Source organism: Catharus ustulatus, chromosome Z, assembly GCF_009819885.2.
Source record: "Catharus ustulatus isolate bCatUst1 chromosome Z, bCatUst1.pri.v2, whole genome shotgun sequence".
Taxonomy (NCBI): domain Eukaryota; kingdom Metazoa; phylum Chordata; class Aves; order Passeriformes; family Turdidae; genus Catharus; species Catharus ustulatus.
In genome coordinates this window covers 47,464,228-47,481,320 of record NC_046262.2, presented here as the reverse complement: position 1 = coordinate 47,481,320, position 17,093 = coordinate 47,464,228, and the positions used below count along the sequence as shown (strand labels likewise).

General features: G+C 37.9%; 2 protein-coding genes across 3 annotated transcripts in view; both read right to left on the bottom strand.

Annotated features, from left to right (window-relative positions):
- Positions 1-8,334: 8,334 nt before the first annotated feature.
- On the bottom strand, positions 8,335-13,332 carry CZH9orf40 (chromosome Z C9orf40 homolog). Its single transcript, XM_033085004.2, has 2 exons — positions 12,816-13,332; positions 8,335-10,075 (listed from the first exon to the last, which is right to left on the bottom strand). Exons 1-2 carry the CDS (start codon positions 13,330-13,332, stop codon positions 9,915-9,917), a joined length of 678 nt encoding a protein of 225 aa, XP_032940895.2. The 3' UTR covers positions 8,335-9,914.
- LOC117010425 (carnosine N-methyltransferase) overlaps positions 13,332-17,093 on the bottom strand; it is a 34,245-nt gene continuing 30,483 nt past the window's right edge. For both annotated transcript variants that reach the window (XM_042780164.1, XM_033084876.1), the window contains 2 exons: positions 16,351-16,454; positions 13,332-16,101 (listed from right to left, as the gene is read on the bottom strand). In XM_042780164.1, the coding sequence (XP_042636098.1) occupies positions 15,997-16,101; positions 16,351-16,454 (209 nt within the window). In that variant the 3' untranslated portion in view covers positions 13,332-15,996. The remainder of the gene's footprint in view (positions 16,102-16,350; positions 16,455-17,093) is intronic.

Sequence of the window (17,093 nt, the reverse complement as noted above, 5' to 3'; positions counted from 1 at the left end):
AAAAAGCAATCTCAAAGGAAGATAATATGCTTAACAGAAACACTTACCGAAGAGGAATGGATTTTTTTCTGTTGTTTCCATGGATGTCCTGCAAAGACAAAAACATTTAGATACTCACCCTGCTCTCTAAGATTAGTTACTATCATACCTCAAGTCCAGCAAAGTACACTGAAATTTTTGGGGTTTTTTTCCATCCATCATGTTTAAGCAGGCAGAATCTATTAGATGTTCATACATTAAATTAAAAAGCCCAAACTAATTTACACCTCATGCACTAATCTGTTTTAGAGGGAACTCCCAGTTTCACTGTTTCATCATGCCCAAGTGCACTGAAGATACCAAGTTTCATAAGACTATATACACACCTTTACCTTTGCCTTAGTGCCCTAGCAGACCTTCAAGAACTGATGAAGTACTAAAGAGAGAAGTGAGGAATAAAAGTGGTAGACTCTCCCCATTCATATTATCATCAACAAATCAGCCTGCCTTCAGGTTTATTTAACTTTATGTAACAAAACTAAAGAAGTAGTTTAAGTCCATCCAAGAGCAAATTCTGGCAGTGGACATATTTAACACATTCATCAGATGATGACTGTTTCAGCCTCTGCTTTAGCATGCTGTGAAAAGGCATTGTGGCAGAATGTTGTTCATTATAGCACAAAATATAAATATTATTTTACCATGCAGATTATGAGCTAAAACAGAGCAGAATTTTCTACTTTGGTCTTCCCCTTCAGCATACAGTGCCTGAAGGTAACCTCCTGGAGTGAGTTTAAGTCATGCTTTATTGTTTATTTCACAGTATGCATATATACAATGATTGTTCCAGATCTGATCATAGTAAATCTTCCATCCTGCTACCCAATGCACACTGATATTAGAAACGGATCTGCCAACAAAGGAGAACACTACTTCCCTCATCACAAATATAATTATTTTTTTACTAACAGGTGACAGAACCCAGACACACATACAAATGTCAATCATCTACTTGTTCACATGATAAATTGCTTCAACAGGAAGCAAGAAGGAAGATTTGAATATTGAATTACATGTAGACAAGATGTCTTCTCTTTTAGGCATTCAACAAGTAGTTATTGATATCTGAGTATAGTTCAAAATCCCACAATATCATTCTGAAGTTGTATTAGAATGTATGAAGAATTATTTGAAGTCGATTGGATAGTCTGCAGAACTCATTCTATGAGAAAAATAGGGTTTGTAACTTCAGAGTATCTAAGTAGCTAGGAATGTAGTGGGTTAAGTTTTCTCAAATTGATGGTCACAACAACAAATAACCAACCATAATTTTCCTGGAATGAATTCTGAAATATCTTTGGTATAGACCCAAAGAACAAAATGTGATCGAACAGTTTAATCTTGTTACAATCACAAATAGTTTTAGTGCTTGCAGTTGTGGTCCCATGGAAACCAGCATACCACTTCCTACAGCGGGATATCACAGTCCAGAATGAAGAAACAATATTTCACAGGGTGTCTCTAGTCTCTGTTACTAAATTTTCTTAACAGAAAATTAGTGGGAAAATTAGTGGAGGCATTCTGAGAGGACTCAGTGTAAAAGTGTGTTTAGCAGCTTTAAGGTGTAGCAATCTCCGATGCGGATAAATGCTTTACAGTTACAGAGAAGCATGATGTACTTTTGCAGGGCAACAATTATAGATCCATAGAATCATTTAGATTGGAAAAGGCCTCTAGCCAACGATTAACCTAGCACTGCCAAGTCCACCACTAAACAATGTCATTAACTGCCACTACAAAATCTTTTAAAAACCTCCAGGGATGGTGACTCTGTCACTTCCCTGAGCAGCCTGTCCTAATGCTTGGTAACCCCTCCAATGAATAAAGTTACCCTAATATGCAATCTAAGTCTCCCTGGTACAAATGGAGGTTATTTCCTCTTGTTCTCTCGTTGCTTGGGACAAAAGCCCAACATCTGCCTCCCTACAACCTCCTTTCAGGTAGTGAAGACAAATACAAGGAAGATGCAGGATCAAAGGGTAACATTGTGGTTTTTACCTCAACTTTTAATGATTCCTCAGATGGTATGTGTAGCTAAATAGTACCACCTTTATAATTTTCCAAGTTTCTGGGGAGCCTAATAACACAATCCTTACTTCTAAGGATAAGAAATCTTGAAGAATAATTTTGTAGAATATTCCTCAGGGAACACTGCCTCTCTTCTGTTCGCTCTCTCATTCCTTGCATCCTCAGAGTGGTTTTCAAAAGTATCACCTTTCAGAGTACTCCTAGGAGGCAAGAATTCTGTCTAACTTAGCTTCCTGGACTGTGTCAAATGACAGGCATATGGATTCTTCAGGGACATTTCCTAGAGACATTACTCCAGAGCTCTCAAATCCTCATTTTAAAACAATTTTCAAAACATGTATTTTGCTTTTCCACCTGCTTTTTCATAGTAGGCACAAGCTGGGGTTGGTACGGGGCTGATACTCTTCAACATCTTTATTGGTGACACAGACACTGGGAGCAAGAGCACCCTCAGCATGTTTGCCAATGACACTCACCTGAGTAGTGCAGTCAAACACGCCAGAAGGAAGAGATGCCATCCAAAGGGATCTTGACAGGCTTGAGAGGCGAGCCAATGCAAACCTCATAAAGTCCAACAAACCTGAGTGCAAGGTCCTACATCTGGCTCAGAGCAATCCCAGACACACCCACAGGTGGGGCAGAGAAGCAATTGAGAGCAGCCCTGTGGACAAAGATTTGGGGTTGGTAGTTGATGAAAAACTCAACATGGGCCATCAGCAGTGTGCACTTGCAGCCCAGAAAGACAAATGCATTCCAGGCTACATCCAAAGGAGAGTGGTCAGCAGATTCAAGGAGATGATCCTGCACCTCCACTCTGCTCTTGTGAGACCCACCTGAAGTCACCAAATGTGTACAGTTCCAGTATTCCCAACATAAGAAGGACATGAAACTGTTGGAGCAAGTCCAGAGGAGGGCCAAGAGGTTGGTAAGAAGACTGGAACATGTCCATTACAAAAGACAGGCTGAAAAAGTTGGGACAATGCAGCCTGGAGAAGAGACCTCATAGCAACCTTCCAGCATCTGAAAGGGATCTTCAGGGAAGCTGGAGATGTCCCAACCCAGTGTTCTAGGCCAGGTCGGATAAGGCCTTGAGCAACCTGGTCTAGTGGGAGGTGTCCTTTTCCATGGCAGCAGGAATTGGGGCAAGATTTTAAATCCCCTCAAAATTATTTTAAGGCCCTTCCAAACATTCTGTGTTTTTATGGTATCTTTCCCACAGGGACTATACAGAAGTTAGAACTGAGAAGATGGAGGTTTGTCTTAATATTCATATTCAAAGATGTGCCAAAACAAATGCTTTGAGCTTTAGAGAAGACAAACAAAAATCTTCATACTTAAGACTGAAAAAAGAGCCTGACTGACGGCATGACTGACCTCTTTAATTTTAACTAACTGAAAATTATATACCTAAAAATCAACTATTCATTAAAAAAATTAAAATTACCTAAAAATAACATACCCGAAAATCAAGGGTTAAACAGTGATGAATATACATAGAGAAGTATGCTTCACTAAGGAAGAAGGAAGTCTGTCCTTTCATGACCTATGGTTGAAGGCAAGAGGAAAACCTGAATTTACTAGGATGTCTGTGAAGAATGCTGAGCACACCCATTCTCAAAGTGGAACATAAGACTTAAAGCAATGTCAGATTACACAATGCAAGAAGATGGGCAGTTTCATGGTAAAGAATACTGTTCAATGTCTGTGCCAGACATCTTCCGAAGGCCAAAGACACATTCATGTGACGTGTGTTTAGTAACTGCTGACTGCTCTGAAGGCAAGGAACAAACACTTGACTGCTGGCTTTCACAGGCTACCCTAGCAATTGTGGGGTCTAGGCAAGGGTTCTCAATCAGGTACTGCCTGGTGGCCAAACTAGGCACAAAAGGCAGGCAACCATTTGGATTCACCTTGTAAGTTCTACCTTAGGGTACAGTTGACCTGCAGGGCCCTGTTGAAACCAGCAGGCAGCTATCAGCAGATGCTGGTGTCAGCTAGGCAGAGCACTGTTAGGATAACTATTGCTTTAAATAGTGTTTTGAGTAGCCATTCCATACTAAATAATAGAAATATATCATAACATGAACAGTCAAACTGATTAACTTGGCTGTTTGCTGCAGCAGTTCTAATTTCAATTTTACGTATCTAGATCTCTAAAAGGAAAGCAAATTTAAGCTTACATCTATTCAAGAAATTCAGAAGTGTGTTCTTTCCTTGCAGCAATCCCCCATTTCTAAAATAACATTCTTCTCTTATAACCCAGTGTCTTAGTCCTTACATAATTTTATACCAATGTGTTTGCTAATTGCTATACTGTGTTTTTAAATGGTAGTTTTTATTATCACAGGAATCACGATAGGTGATATTTTAAGTAGTATTCTCTCAAATTTCTTCCTCATATGAAAATGTTTTAAGTATTTTTCTTTTCTGATGAAAAACTGACTAGTCCAGAAGAGGAAATGAGTTTAGTTCCATCCTTGGGAAAATCACATCAAAGTAGTGTGACTGACTTTTATTTTCATACTGTATTTCCCAATCATACTTCAGAATTATTTTTATGACTTAAATTACCACAATTAAAAGTTGTCTTCTATGTCTCTATATTTGAACATTACACATTTGGAAACACTGAGGTTTGAAGTAGATTTTCCTCTTTTCCATCCAAGGTTTCTTCAATTCCATAAAGGTAAAAGAAGAAAAACCATTACTGCATACACAGATGCAACCTTTTGTGATTATTTGATTTTAAAAAAATAATTGTAGTTTCCAACTGATGATCATGAAACCAAAGGATTTTGGTAGTTTATTTTATGCCAAAGCAGTTCTTACATAACAATTATCTAATCAGAAACAAACTAAGATGTTTGTTTGTTTTTAATTCCAGGAATTAAAAGAAACTGAAAGTAATTTTCATACTCTACAAGTTGAAGCATCAAAAGAAAATATCCAGCATGTAGTATCAGACTTCAGAGAGAAGTAGCTGACACTGCATAGTTACAATATAATTAATTACTGTGTTTCAATTCCGACGGAAGAGCATCTGCGTACTACTACTCAAATGAAGGATGTTAAAAAAATTCTCCTGTGCAAGAGAACAATGAATGGCTCATTTCCACTCATAGCTCTGCATGAAAGGCTTTTCACTAGCTTAAACATCACTGCAGATAGTATAATGCTATTTTTGTTAATTTTCTCAAACTCATACTTGGTAAATCACTTAATTCATCGTATTCCAATCCAAATATGAACTGCAATCATCCATATAACAAAGTGGGAAAATACATAATGCTTAGTTAGTTCATACCTTCTTTCAGAAGTTCATTATTGTAAAATAAGACAAAACAAAAGCAGGAAAACAATCATCCACCATAAAAACTAAACATACACACAAAAATTTACTTTGCCTCCATCCTGCTTTCACATTTTTTCCCCTGGAATGGTAACATATCACTAACAAGAACACTATTTTTTCGTTCAGTAGGGGAGAAGGTTATTATCTGCATAGCTTTAAGAGAAGAAAGAACAATGTTTTTTGAAGTCCTTAGTAATGACTAATAAGTTATGAATACAAGAAGACTTGACCAAGAACATTAAAAACATAAACTACTACTGACTACAACTATTACTTGCAGATACAATAGTAATTAAAATATACTAAACATCACCATTAAATTCTCTAATATAAAAAAGCATGAAGTAGGAATTTTAATCAGGAAATAGGAAATAAGCATCTTCCTTTCCTAATTTTATATATATTCACATACCACAAATAGTTATCTATATATATACATTTAAAAACTTTCCGAGTTACTTTCTTATGAATCAGCACTTACCTTTTTCTTTCTCATATTATCATTAGACACTCTAAGTAGCCTTCAGCTACTGAGGTTTCCATCCAATACACAATCCGATAGTTTCCTCCCCAGTTCCAACTAAAGGAAACAGTGATACAAAGCAGTGACAACAAATCCCATGTATTAAACTGATAATTGGGTTTGGTTGGTTGCTTTTTGGTTTGTATCTTCTTTGAGGGATGAGGAGATTTGGAGAGAATAAGAGCTTAATCAAAACGCCTTGACACAATGTTTTAAGCTAGTTATGCTGAAAACCTTGTGCCCCCTTATGATCAGGAACTTGTGAGTTGATCTGCCCTTATTTATGTATCACAGTAAGGAAATGATTAACATTTGTGATGTCATTGCTTGAATTTTAAGTAGCAGCCTGTAATAAAAGCACACCCAAAACATTTTCCAGACTCATGGTAAATTACTGTGAATGTGTATTGCCACCTAGAGTGTCAAGGTTATAACTGTAGGCATGGAAGTAATTAAGCCAACTCAGGCATATTAGTTATGAAATGTGTCTTTGAGCACAAGCTTTGCCGCAGAAAACACTGAGCCTCCACAGTCTAACTCCTCTCACTACAGTCATGGTCAGATGCTTTCATAAAAGAATACATTAATTTCCCCAAATGAATCTACTGTTCTGCTTAGAACATGCTGGCAGATGCTGAATAGTAATTATCTTTGGTTTCACCTGGTAATATACACATTTGCATGCTTTTATCTTCTTCATGAAGGACCCTATGTATTTTCCAAGTACCTATATACAAGCATGCTTTTTTTAACATCCACTAAATTCCTGGTCAACAGCAAAAAAATCAACCAGAAACAGTGAGAAACCTGTTACATTTAGTTCATACCCATATTCAAACTACTGTAATGTTGCTGTGCTGAAGACTGAGCTAGTGCTGAAAATATTCTTGTCATTGATCCACTGGACAACTATACCTACGCTCACAGGTTGAGTTACTTCATTATCACCTACCTTCCATCCCCCACATTTTTTTCCTTTTCTTTCTACCAGTCTACTTACCCAACACATGTTCATTTGTGCAGCCTATTTTTCACAGTAGTTCTTCACTTTCCCTGACTTGGACTGAGCTTTAATGTCCTCCCAGAGGCTTATTTATCTTGGGAACCACATACATAATGCAGGTCTTCAGTGAACACAAATCAGAGATTGTAAAACAGGCCTCTGGTTTAGAAATAATGCAAAAAATTTACTAATATTGGTCATGCTACTTCGCTGTCTAAATCTGCTTTGAAACATATTTAACTCCCACATCTGACATACTATTATGCCTATACCTTTACCGCGCAATTTGCTGATGTAGCACTGATGCTGTCTAGATGTGGTTACTCCTTACAAGTTCTTAAACTTGTGACACTGGTTCTTTCTTTTAGAGAGAAGTATTTTAGAGAATACCAAACTCCTAGTTAATAACAGAAAATATATGTTACTATAAAAAATATAAATTGTTATTTCTCCCTGAAATTTAAAACCTTATCAAATTAAAGCTGTCAGTCAGTATGCAGATACCAAATTGTCTCAAGATGTGTGATGGCATTTCTTTATCTTAAAAGAACATTTTCTTCTCACTGGATATTAATGCATATGCAAATTAAAACATCTTAAGCTTACATATAGTTCATATGCAGATTTTGAATGAAAGGTCTCTAGAAAAATTAAGTCAGAAATCAAGACCAGCAATTTGGTAGTTCAGTGTCACAGGGCATCTGGAAACACCAAACACTGAGAAATGCAATTTCCTATAATATTTTTCATCAGTTCTTATGCAAAATGTATGTAATCTATCATCACTCTCCCTTACGAGCCCAGCATTTTGTATAACCCAGACTCTCAAGAGTAATTTCAAGTAGTTTTCCAAGGCTTTTAAATTTACCTCTATTTGCAAAGAGATGAATGGAAAAAACGAATCAGCTCTGGAAATGCTCTAAAAGTAGCCATAACATTCCAGCCCTTAACAGAGTCCACAACTGGAACTAACTAAGATGAAAGTGCTTGCCTACAGCACAATTGCAAATTAAGTAAACATACTTACAGCACACTGCAGGCTCAAATTTATTGCAAAGGACTTATCTTATTATGGGATATATTAAACGTATATTTGAATAGCAATAATTTAACATCCTCTGTCCCATGAACAGAGTGGAATGACAGATTTTAACAATAAAATGCAGGCCATTGCTAGGACGCATCTACTGTGAGTGAAGCATGAAGCAGATTTTAAATGAGCAAACTGTGTTGCAAAGATGCTAGCTAATAATGTAAAATACTGACTGGATCCTGACAACACTGGATGGTGTGAAATATTATAAAACTCATAAATATAGGAACACATGTATTACCTAGGTTGAAAAACCCCTAGATCATACAGCAAATCCAAACACCTCAACAAATTAATTGATCTATTTTTTACACTCATTTATTTTGGTTATAGTAAACACGAAATAGCAGTTTTATAGTCTTCTTGCCAGAAAAAGTTTTTTAAAAAAAATCAAATAACCTCCTAAGACAAGTTGGTGTATTTGTACTTACATAAATGGTTAAAACTGTCTGAGAAAAATACATATAGTCCCAATACATATCCAGCTAATCTGACAAAAGGTAGAAGGATATATAAAGAGGCACCCTGAACTGCCTAAGTAACTAAGTCACCTCCTTTCTACAGAAGGTATTCAGAGATCTTAACAAGCTAAATTAATAAGCAACAAATAGATATCTACACAGCACAAATACCAGAAAGTTTCCAAGTGTTTACCAAGAATGCTGAAAAGCTTGCTATTTTAAGCAAAAAGACCTAGCAAATCAACAAAGTCGCAATCTTAGGAAATAAAGTCAAGAACTTCACATAGTAACAGCGCCAAAGATTTCACATACACAAGGCATAACTTTATTGTCCTTTGCAAGCACATTATTAGAAAAAAATAAAATTCAAAAGTTGCCTTTTTGCATAATGATTACAGAAAAAATACAGACCATATTTGCAAAATCTAAGTCTTCCCATACAACTTCAGTCTATTATCAAAAACATGACTTTCTAACTGTATTTCAATTTGTAAATAAATTGCAAATCACAAACATTAAGTTCATATTTCACAGAAAAAAACCACTACTTGAACTTCTGCAAAAACTTTCTGCAAGATTCACAGTCTGCAAAAACTACACCTCATTCAGTAAAGTTTGAAAGAGTGTGTGGTCCTTTTATATTGCACTAACTTTTTTTGACACGTTTGCCCAAACGTGTCATTAAAATGCTAACAACTGAGTAACGTCACAAAGACTAAGAACAGCTATAACTTCAGAATGAACCAAAAACATTTAAAACTGGGTGTCCACTGCTGTGTGAAAAAGAGAAGGTGAAAAAGCTTTTTCACAATGAGAATATGAAACCTTTCAGAACAGCAGTAGCTTTCAGCAGAAAGTAACCCCCCCTTTCCTTCCCCTTCTCTGCCACACTTCATTTTTGGTTTGCATAGAAAAGGGAACATTTTGTCCAGTTTTGATGGACTTTTATTTTTTGGTTTAGCTATTATACAGAAAAAAAACCACACTGGAAATCACTAGTTTGTGTGCTTTATGATAAATTCATGCTACATGTTTCACTTTCAGGTAGCACACTTTTTTTTGTTAAGGACAAAATGATTTTGCATTTCCTATTGATATGAAACATATCCCCATTTCCTTCAATTGCTTCCCAAAGTTCTAATTTTCTGTATTCCTTTAGTCTGCCTCTATGTTTTCAAGTATTCTTGTTAGACACTGTTGGCTCCTCCTTACTGCAAACCTCCAAACAGTTTACTGTTAAGTACCAAATATCATTTATCCCATCCACTAAGGCAACTCAGACTTGCTTTTAAAGACTGCCACAACAGTTTCTCCAAGACGGCATAAGCATACTTATCATTCATCCAGGGAACAAAACCTGAATCTCAATGGGACCAAGTTCCCTGGGAACAGATGCACAGCTATGAAACAACTGATCAGGTTTCCATTTCGGTCTCTGTGGTATCAGTCTTTGCAGCAGTTTTAGTGCCCGATGGAGTCTCTTCATCTAGGTTCTGAATATCAGACAAATCAATAGCAGGCAGTGGTGCTCTCCAGTACAGGAATGAGTTGTACTGACAGAATTCCTCTTCTTCTTCTTCTTGCTTTGAAAAGAGACAAATAAACAAAAAGTTAACAAACCATCGATGTGCCTACCAGCAGCAGAAAATTTTAAAATTAAACTTTTATTTTAAGAAACTGAAACTACGAAGAGTCACTCAGCTATTACATATTAACAATTATTTTAATGTTGATTCCTAACTAGATCATTATTTACTTCTGCCTTTTTTTAATATTCTTGCAAAGAATTATGGAGCAGCTTCTGTAATTTCATAAATTTCTTCAACTTACAACTTTCACACAGAAAAAAGATGGAAAACTTATACAATTGATTGATTTTATATACAAGAACAGCTCACTGCTTTTTCTTCTCATGATAGTATACAATTTTCATTCACATTAAGAAACTGGTATTCAAAAGAATGTATTTACCTACTTAACAGCAACTCAGAGGAATGATACACACAGGATAAATAAAGCATTTTAGTTTTTAAACCACATTCTGTTTCTTCTTTTCTGTATCCAAATTTTGTATTCAAGAGAGGAAAGCTTAAGAATCACAGAATATTCTGAGCTGGAAGGGACCAACAAGGATCAGTAAGTGCAGCTCTTTAAATGAATGGTCCATATGTGGAGCAATCCTACCACCTTGGCATTATGAGCAACAATGCTTCCAACCTATCTAACTAGACAGTATCCCAAAAAACCTTGGAGAAACACATCCTCCTCTACTAATTTAATATGGCACGACAGTTTTAATTTTTTAAAATGTCTACAAGAAAATACACTGCCTGTTTATAAACACAGTTACCAACTGGGGCCAAGCTGTGCATATTTCTATGGAGATGATACACCTAGGAGGAGGAATGACCTAAGCCATTTTTTAAGTCACCAGTATGTATTTTCTTCTGGTATATAAAAACAGTGACTGTTGACACAAACCTAAAATAATGTATTTTCATATTACATTAGGTTTGCATTTTCCCTAACATACAATTTGAATTTTTAAATAGTTTACTTAACTGTCTCAACTGTACCAGATGTTGAACAGAAGTGTTTTTAACAAACTGGTATAATTGTTTTGGTATTTCTCAGATCAAGTTAGGCAACACATAGTAAGCTCAGATACAAAAGCTCAGTTTCTATAGACTAAATTACATAATATTTAAGGAGTTAGTTTTCCAACTCTAGTTGCAAAAGTGTACTTGGAAATAAAATTAAAATTATCTTTCTTTTCTGGCTAACTGTAATATAATGCTTTAAACTTTAACAAAAACACTGTGAAATTAATGAAACACACAAGCCATAAACAGTAAAAATAAATACCAACCTTGGGATTGTATTTTCTGAAAGGTGTAAAAATAATCATCATAAATATCATTATAAAATATTTAAAATATACAGGTAGCACACATAAAAACTAGAAGAAATATCTCTAGCCTGTGGTGTTAACCGAACTCTATTTTAAAACTAAAACATTTTTATACAATACTGTACTGAGAGAAATAACCTGTTAACTTCTAGAAAGATATTTTATATAAAGGACTAATCTCTACAGTGTGGAAATTCAAGGGACTTGTGGTCTTCCAACCACTGCTAAAGCTTACAAAGTTATGCCAAGTAACGCCAAGAACAAGTAAAAGTGCAACATTATACCTGTGATGGGAGCCAAACTGTTGTGTAGAGGTTTGTTCAAATTGTTTAATTACTATGATTATGAATACACGTGTTCTCTCTTCAAAAATGAAAAATACTATTGTGTTTAAAATGGTTGTAAAATATTCATAGGAAATAGAATTTTTCCTGAATTTCTACCATCCATCATAAATAAAACCCACTAACAAATCAATCAACCAAAACCACAAAAAGTCAGACCTCAAAAAAGAAAAGCCACTGTTTTGGTTACAGATCATAAGTGGGTGTTGTACTAGGAAAGAGATCAAATTCCCAAAACTAAAGCCTACAACTGCCTGATCTACATCTAATCTGATCAGACTTTCTGCCACTTCTGTATCACTGAATCTAACCGTTTGGTCATGCAAGATCGAGGCAGGAGGAAAAGTCAGTTTACCGTGCACCAAACTTCTGTGTTTGAAACATGTGAAAATCGATCACTATTTGTTCCGGTTGTGTGAGATTTTGGGGTTTTTTTCATTACATTTTTCTTTGTATGTACCAAATCTTGTTTTCAGAACTATTGTGTAAAATAGTCGAGGCCAGGAAGAGAAACTTATATTGTTCAAAGTTAACCAGAAAAATCGTTTCAATATACTCTATCATTATTACACTGATGTCCTTCCTCAGACCACCGCCTCCGCTACATGTTTTGGTTAAAAGACCAAAGCTCTAACATTGCTGTTAGATGTCAAAACACGAAGTTTAGGAAGATGAGGCCGTAGAGACCCTAACCCTCACGCCCACACAACAGAGGCTACACCAGAATAATCTCGGCAAGCTTCCACCGCACTGCAGGACAGGGATAAAGCTAAGCATAAGCTCAGGCAAGGCCATCAGACTGTTTCTGATCCATTTCAGAGCGCAGAGCGGGGGAGGGACCGGTAAAGCTGGGTGATGCTTCCCTTGCCTCGAGGAAATAAAAAATAAGAGGACTTTTAGGAGGTTCGCGGCCCGGTGGTGCGGATGGGGTTGGGCGGCACCGAGCGTGCTCGGCGAACACCCGCGTCCTGCAGACACGCTTCAGCCACTACCGGCACCGCCCCCCTCACTTCCCTCCCCGCGGGCGAGCGACCCGGGCCCGTCCCACTCAGTTACCTCGCCGGCGCCCGTCTCTTTACCCCGGCGGCCCGCGCGTCCCTCCGCCGCCGGCGCATCCTGAGGCACCGCGGTTCCGCTGCGCCGCAGCCGCCCGCCGCCCGCGTCCCCCGGCTGCGCACGGGAGGCGCCGGGCCCGAGCCGCTTTCCCGGCGGCGCCTCCGCCTCCTCCAACGGGCGCTTGGGCGCGGCCGGGCCCGCGCAGCCCGGCTCTGCCCGGGGCCGCCGCTCGCCTGCGCGGGGCAGCGCCGGCTCGCGCAGCGGCCGCTTCACGAGCACGTGACACATCAGCGGCTCCGCGTGCCGCTTGGCCATGAGGGGCCGCGCACCGGCGGCTCCGCTGGCCCCGTGTGCACGGCCAGCCTGCGCACAGGCGTGCACTGAAGCACGCATGAGCGGCGCGGCCGACGCGGAGGGGCGGGGCTGGCCGCCGCACTGCCTGACGGGAGGAGCGGGCGGGAAGCGCCCCCACAGCCAAACCCTCAGCCCGCCGCGAAGGATGGAGCCAAGCACGCGAGACATCGAGCCTTACAGCAAGCTTTAATATCCAAAAAACCCAGGCCATTACATACACTGAAAACTGTGGGAAGTGCACACAGAGATATGAAACTTCCCATTCTTACAATCTTTGCAAACAATTTCAGAATATAACACATTAAAAAAGATACAGGACGTTTTACATTTATCAAACTCCATATAAAGAAGTTCTACACTGAAGATTATGCAGCATTTTATTTTACACCTGTTACCATGTATAGTTTTATAGTGACCTAAAAGAAACACTCAGCTGACAAACACTTTGAGCATTTCCCCCTGCATATAAAACTAAATAAAACAATGATCAAATTCTGTAATACACAATTATCCCTGTGCATTACAGTTCGAGTGGCAAATTCTAAGAACTCAAAAATGGGACTGCAGGTAAAACACTACTATAACAGCTCAGTCACAAGACTACTTTGCTTTCAGCTCTTAATGTGACTGTTGCAATTTAAAAGCAGAAAGAATACTCTGGAAAAAACCCCAGCATTTTCTAGATTAAAAATAAATGCACATCACTGTATTACACCATATGTGAAAATATTTTCAGAGAACATAAAAAAATGGCACCGGTGACAACATGGAGTGGCAAGCAAAAAAAACACCAGAACACAGGATATTGACACTCAACCACAAATAAAAAGTTCCATTGCTTATTTTTGTAAAACAGAACACCACATTTCTATTTACACACTGTGTAACGAGTAGCAGCTGGGTAGTATTACAGATAGATATGCTACTCAGCATCAACTTGACATTCACCTAACTTATGTCTTATTTCAAGAAACTTGAAAATCAAGTAAATTACTAATCATATTCTACCTAAAAGAGAAGCAGATTGAAAGCAAAGAATCACAAATTTCCTCAAAAATTAAATGGTACAATATGGAAATTGAAGCTTGTGTTTTTTTATGTTTAGCCACACGAAGACTTTTACTTTTCAATTATTTGTTGAACAGCAGTGTTTAATCTTTCAACAGATCTCCTTGGAACAGCGTAGAACTTGTGACACTTCATGCACTTTTAAAATAAGAGGATTCAAAGAAGAGTAGTTTTAAGCCAAACTTCAAAACTTCTGTAGACCAGAATCCTCTGTTCTTAATCAGGATTCTGAGCAGAAAGGGGCACAGTACTGAAACATATACAAGCATATGCTCTTACACGATGTCGAAAATATTTTTTATTTTAAAGTTTGTTTTCCCTCCTTGCAGATTTTCAATTTAGGAATAATGACACAAATTTCTGGCCTTGATTAGAAGAATCGAAAAGCCAGTAACAGGTCTATTAAAGAGATGTGATTAGGACATCACCATGAGAGATGGGACAAAAAATAATCAGAAACAAACTATTGACCAGTGTCCTCACAGCTAAATATGAGGAAAAAAAAATCAGCCCTCATCATAATAATTTTATATTTTAAACATATTTTTGAAAATGCATCCCAATGGCACTTAAGGTAATCAATATATCACAAAAACAAAATACCTAAGATGACACCTCATCTCAGACTTGTGACTATTAATTAAGGTTTTTCTCATGTACATAACTTCAAAGTGACATGAGATTGTATGTGACATGACAGCCTCTTGTAGATTAAATACTCACTTATGACACATCTGTTAGGAAAAACAAAACACATGAGCAGGAGGAACCAAGTCACAAGGAATGAGGTAAAGTGTCTGAAGGTACAAAGAAATTGTCTACCATCTGGCCTGCATATCATGGCTCAGGGGGAAGTAATTACGTTATAGCACATATTTACATGTAACTTCATTGCTCCAACAGGTACTTTTATGTCGTATACCTACACATGGCATGGATTATTCAGTTATGTTTACCAACTTTAAAAACTCTGGCTTAAACAGTAAGAAGATGCCCCAAAATCAGTGTTAATTCAAGGCAATACATCTAACACATTTCAGTTCCAATACTAAGATCAAATCACGACCAGTGTTTTCCTGAACTGAGGTTAACATACTGCTTCTCTGTGATATTTTTCTTTTTCTTCACTCAGTATTCAGCTTTCACATAGTATTTAAAATTTCCTATAGGTTCTGTTTTTTAAATAAACCTATAACAGTGGCACAGCCAGAGATCAGAATTTGTATAACATCGCATTATACTTCAGTTCCACAGAAAATGCTCTAACAGTTCTGATGACTATTTTATCTGTCAAAAATAATTTTACCACTTCCCAACCATTTCAGACTTCATAATTTAAGTATATATTTACAAATACTTCTCTAAAAGTGACACAGCTAGTACAGTAAGCACCTCCATGCATTCCTAATATAATCAAGTAGAAAAAAAAGCACTATAAATCTATGAGAAATGAGGCAGCATTAGCAGAGAATTAGTCTAGTTATGGCAAACACTGAATTTTGTTCTCAAGGAAACACTTTTGTTTTTTCATTTAATGCATTCCAAGGCACAGACAGTGCCTGTGAACATTTAACCTTTTATGAGTATATTGTGAATATACATGGCATAGTGTATGTCTGAATAGCAATAGAGAGATTAAGAAAATAGACACTTATCTATATCCTCTTAGGAACAAGAAGGCACCACTGATTTGAGGTTGTGTCCATACATCACCAGATGATTTTATTCTCATTTCTAGCTTTTCTCATTATCCTGTTCAGACCACTACTGTTCTGGTTTTCTCACCACAAACAACACACATTCATAGTAGTATTTCATCATGGAGAGTTCATTCACAGTGTAAGTTGACAGTACAGATTCTTTCTCCACCTGAAAACAAAGGAGAAGTTTCAAAGACAGCTTCTGTACAGGAACTACACAGGAAAATACTATATGGTTATCAGATTATGAGGCTCATCTATACACTCGAGAAAAGCAAATGATTTGTTAAGATACATAATAGTCCACAAAGTTATTAATATATGCCATTATATTGAATTAAACTTATGGTGGCTTATTCAAAGTAGTCTGTCCGACTCATAACAATACTGCTTATTGCAAACTACAGCACCTTCTTACCTCTATATGGAATCCATATTGCAGTATAACATTTTTTATATCCTCATAGCTTAATTCGATGGAAAGTTCATTTCCCAAATTTTCAAAATGGTAAAGGAGAGGACCTAAAGTACAAAGATACAAGAGAAATGGCTATCAAAAAGACAAAATATGTGTTAAAAGTATATACTGATAGTGCAACAAACTTATATTTGGATTCACATACTCAAAAATATGGAAGGTTCCCTACCCAGCGCAGGAGGGTTGGAACTAGATCATATTTCAGATCACTTCCAAGCCAAACCATTTTACGATTCTATGAGTTCTGACAAAAAGAACATGTTGCTGTTACTTGAACATGATTCTTACAATGAATTTCAGAATCAATGCAAAATAAAAACTAATTGCAGTAATTTCACAATTACAAGCCGCACCTGATTACAAGCCACACTGTCGTTTGCAGGGAGGACTCATGTGCAACAAAGTTGCCAATTAGTAACAGAATCACAGGATCATGGGATTCACTGGCTTGGCTTGGGGCCAGGCGGGATCAGCCCACTCGGGGCTGCCAACGGGGCCAGGTGGGCCAGCTCAGCACTGCCGCTCAGCAGGGCCGCTCGCGGTTGGCTGCCACTGCCGCTGGGCTCGCTCGCCCCAGCCCGGCGCTGCCCCGCGGCGGCAGGCGGGGATGGAGCCCGCCCACTCCCACAGCAGCAGCGGGAGGGAGGCACGGAGCCCCCCACCTCCCCACCAGGCCGCGGGGC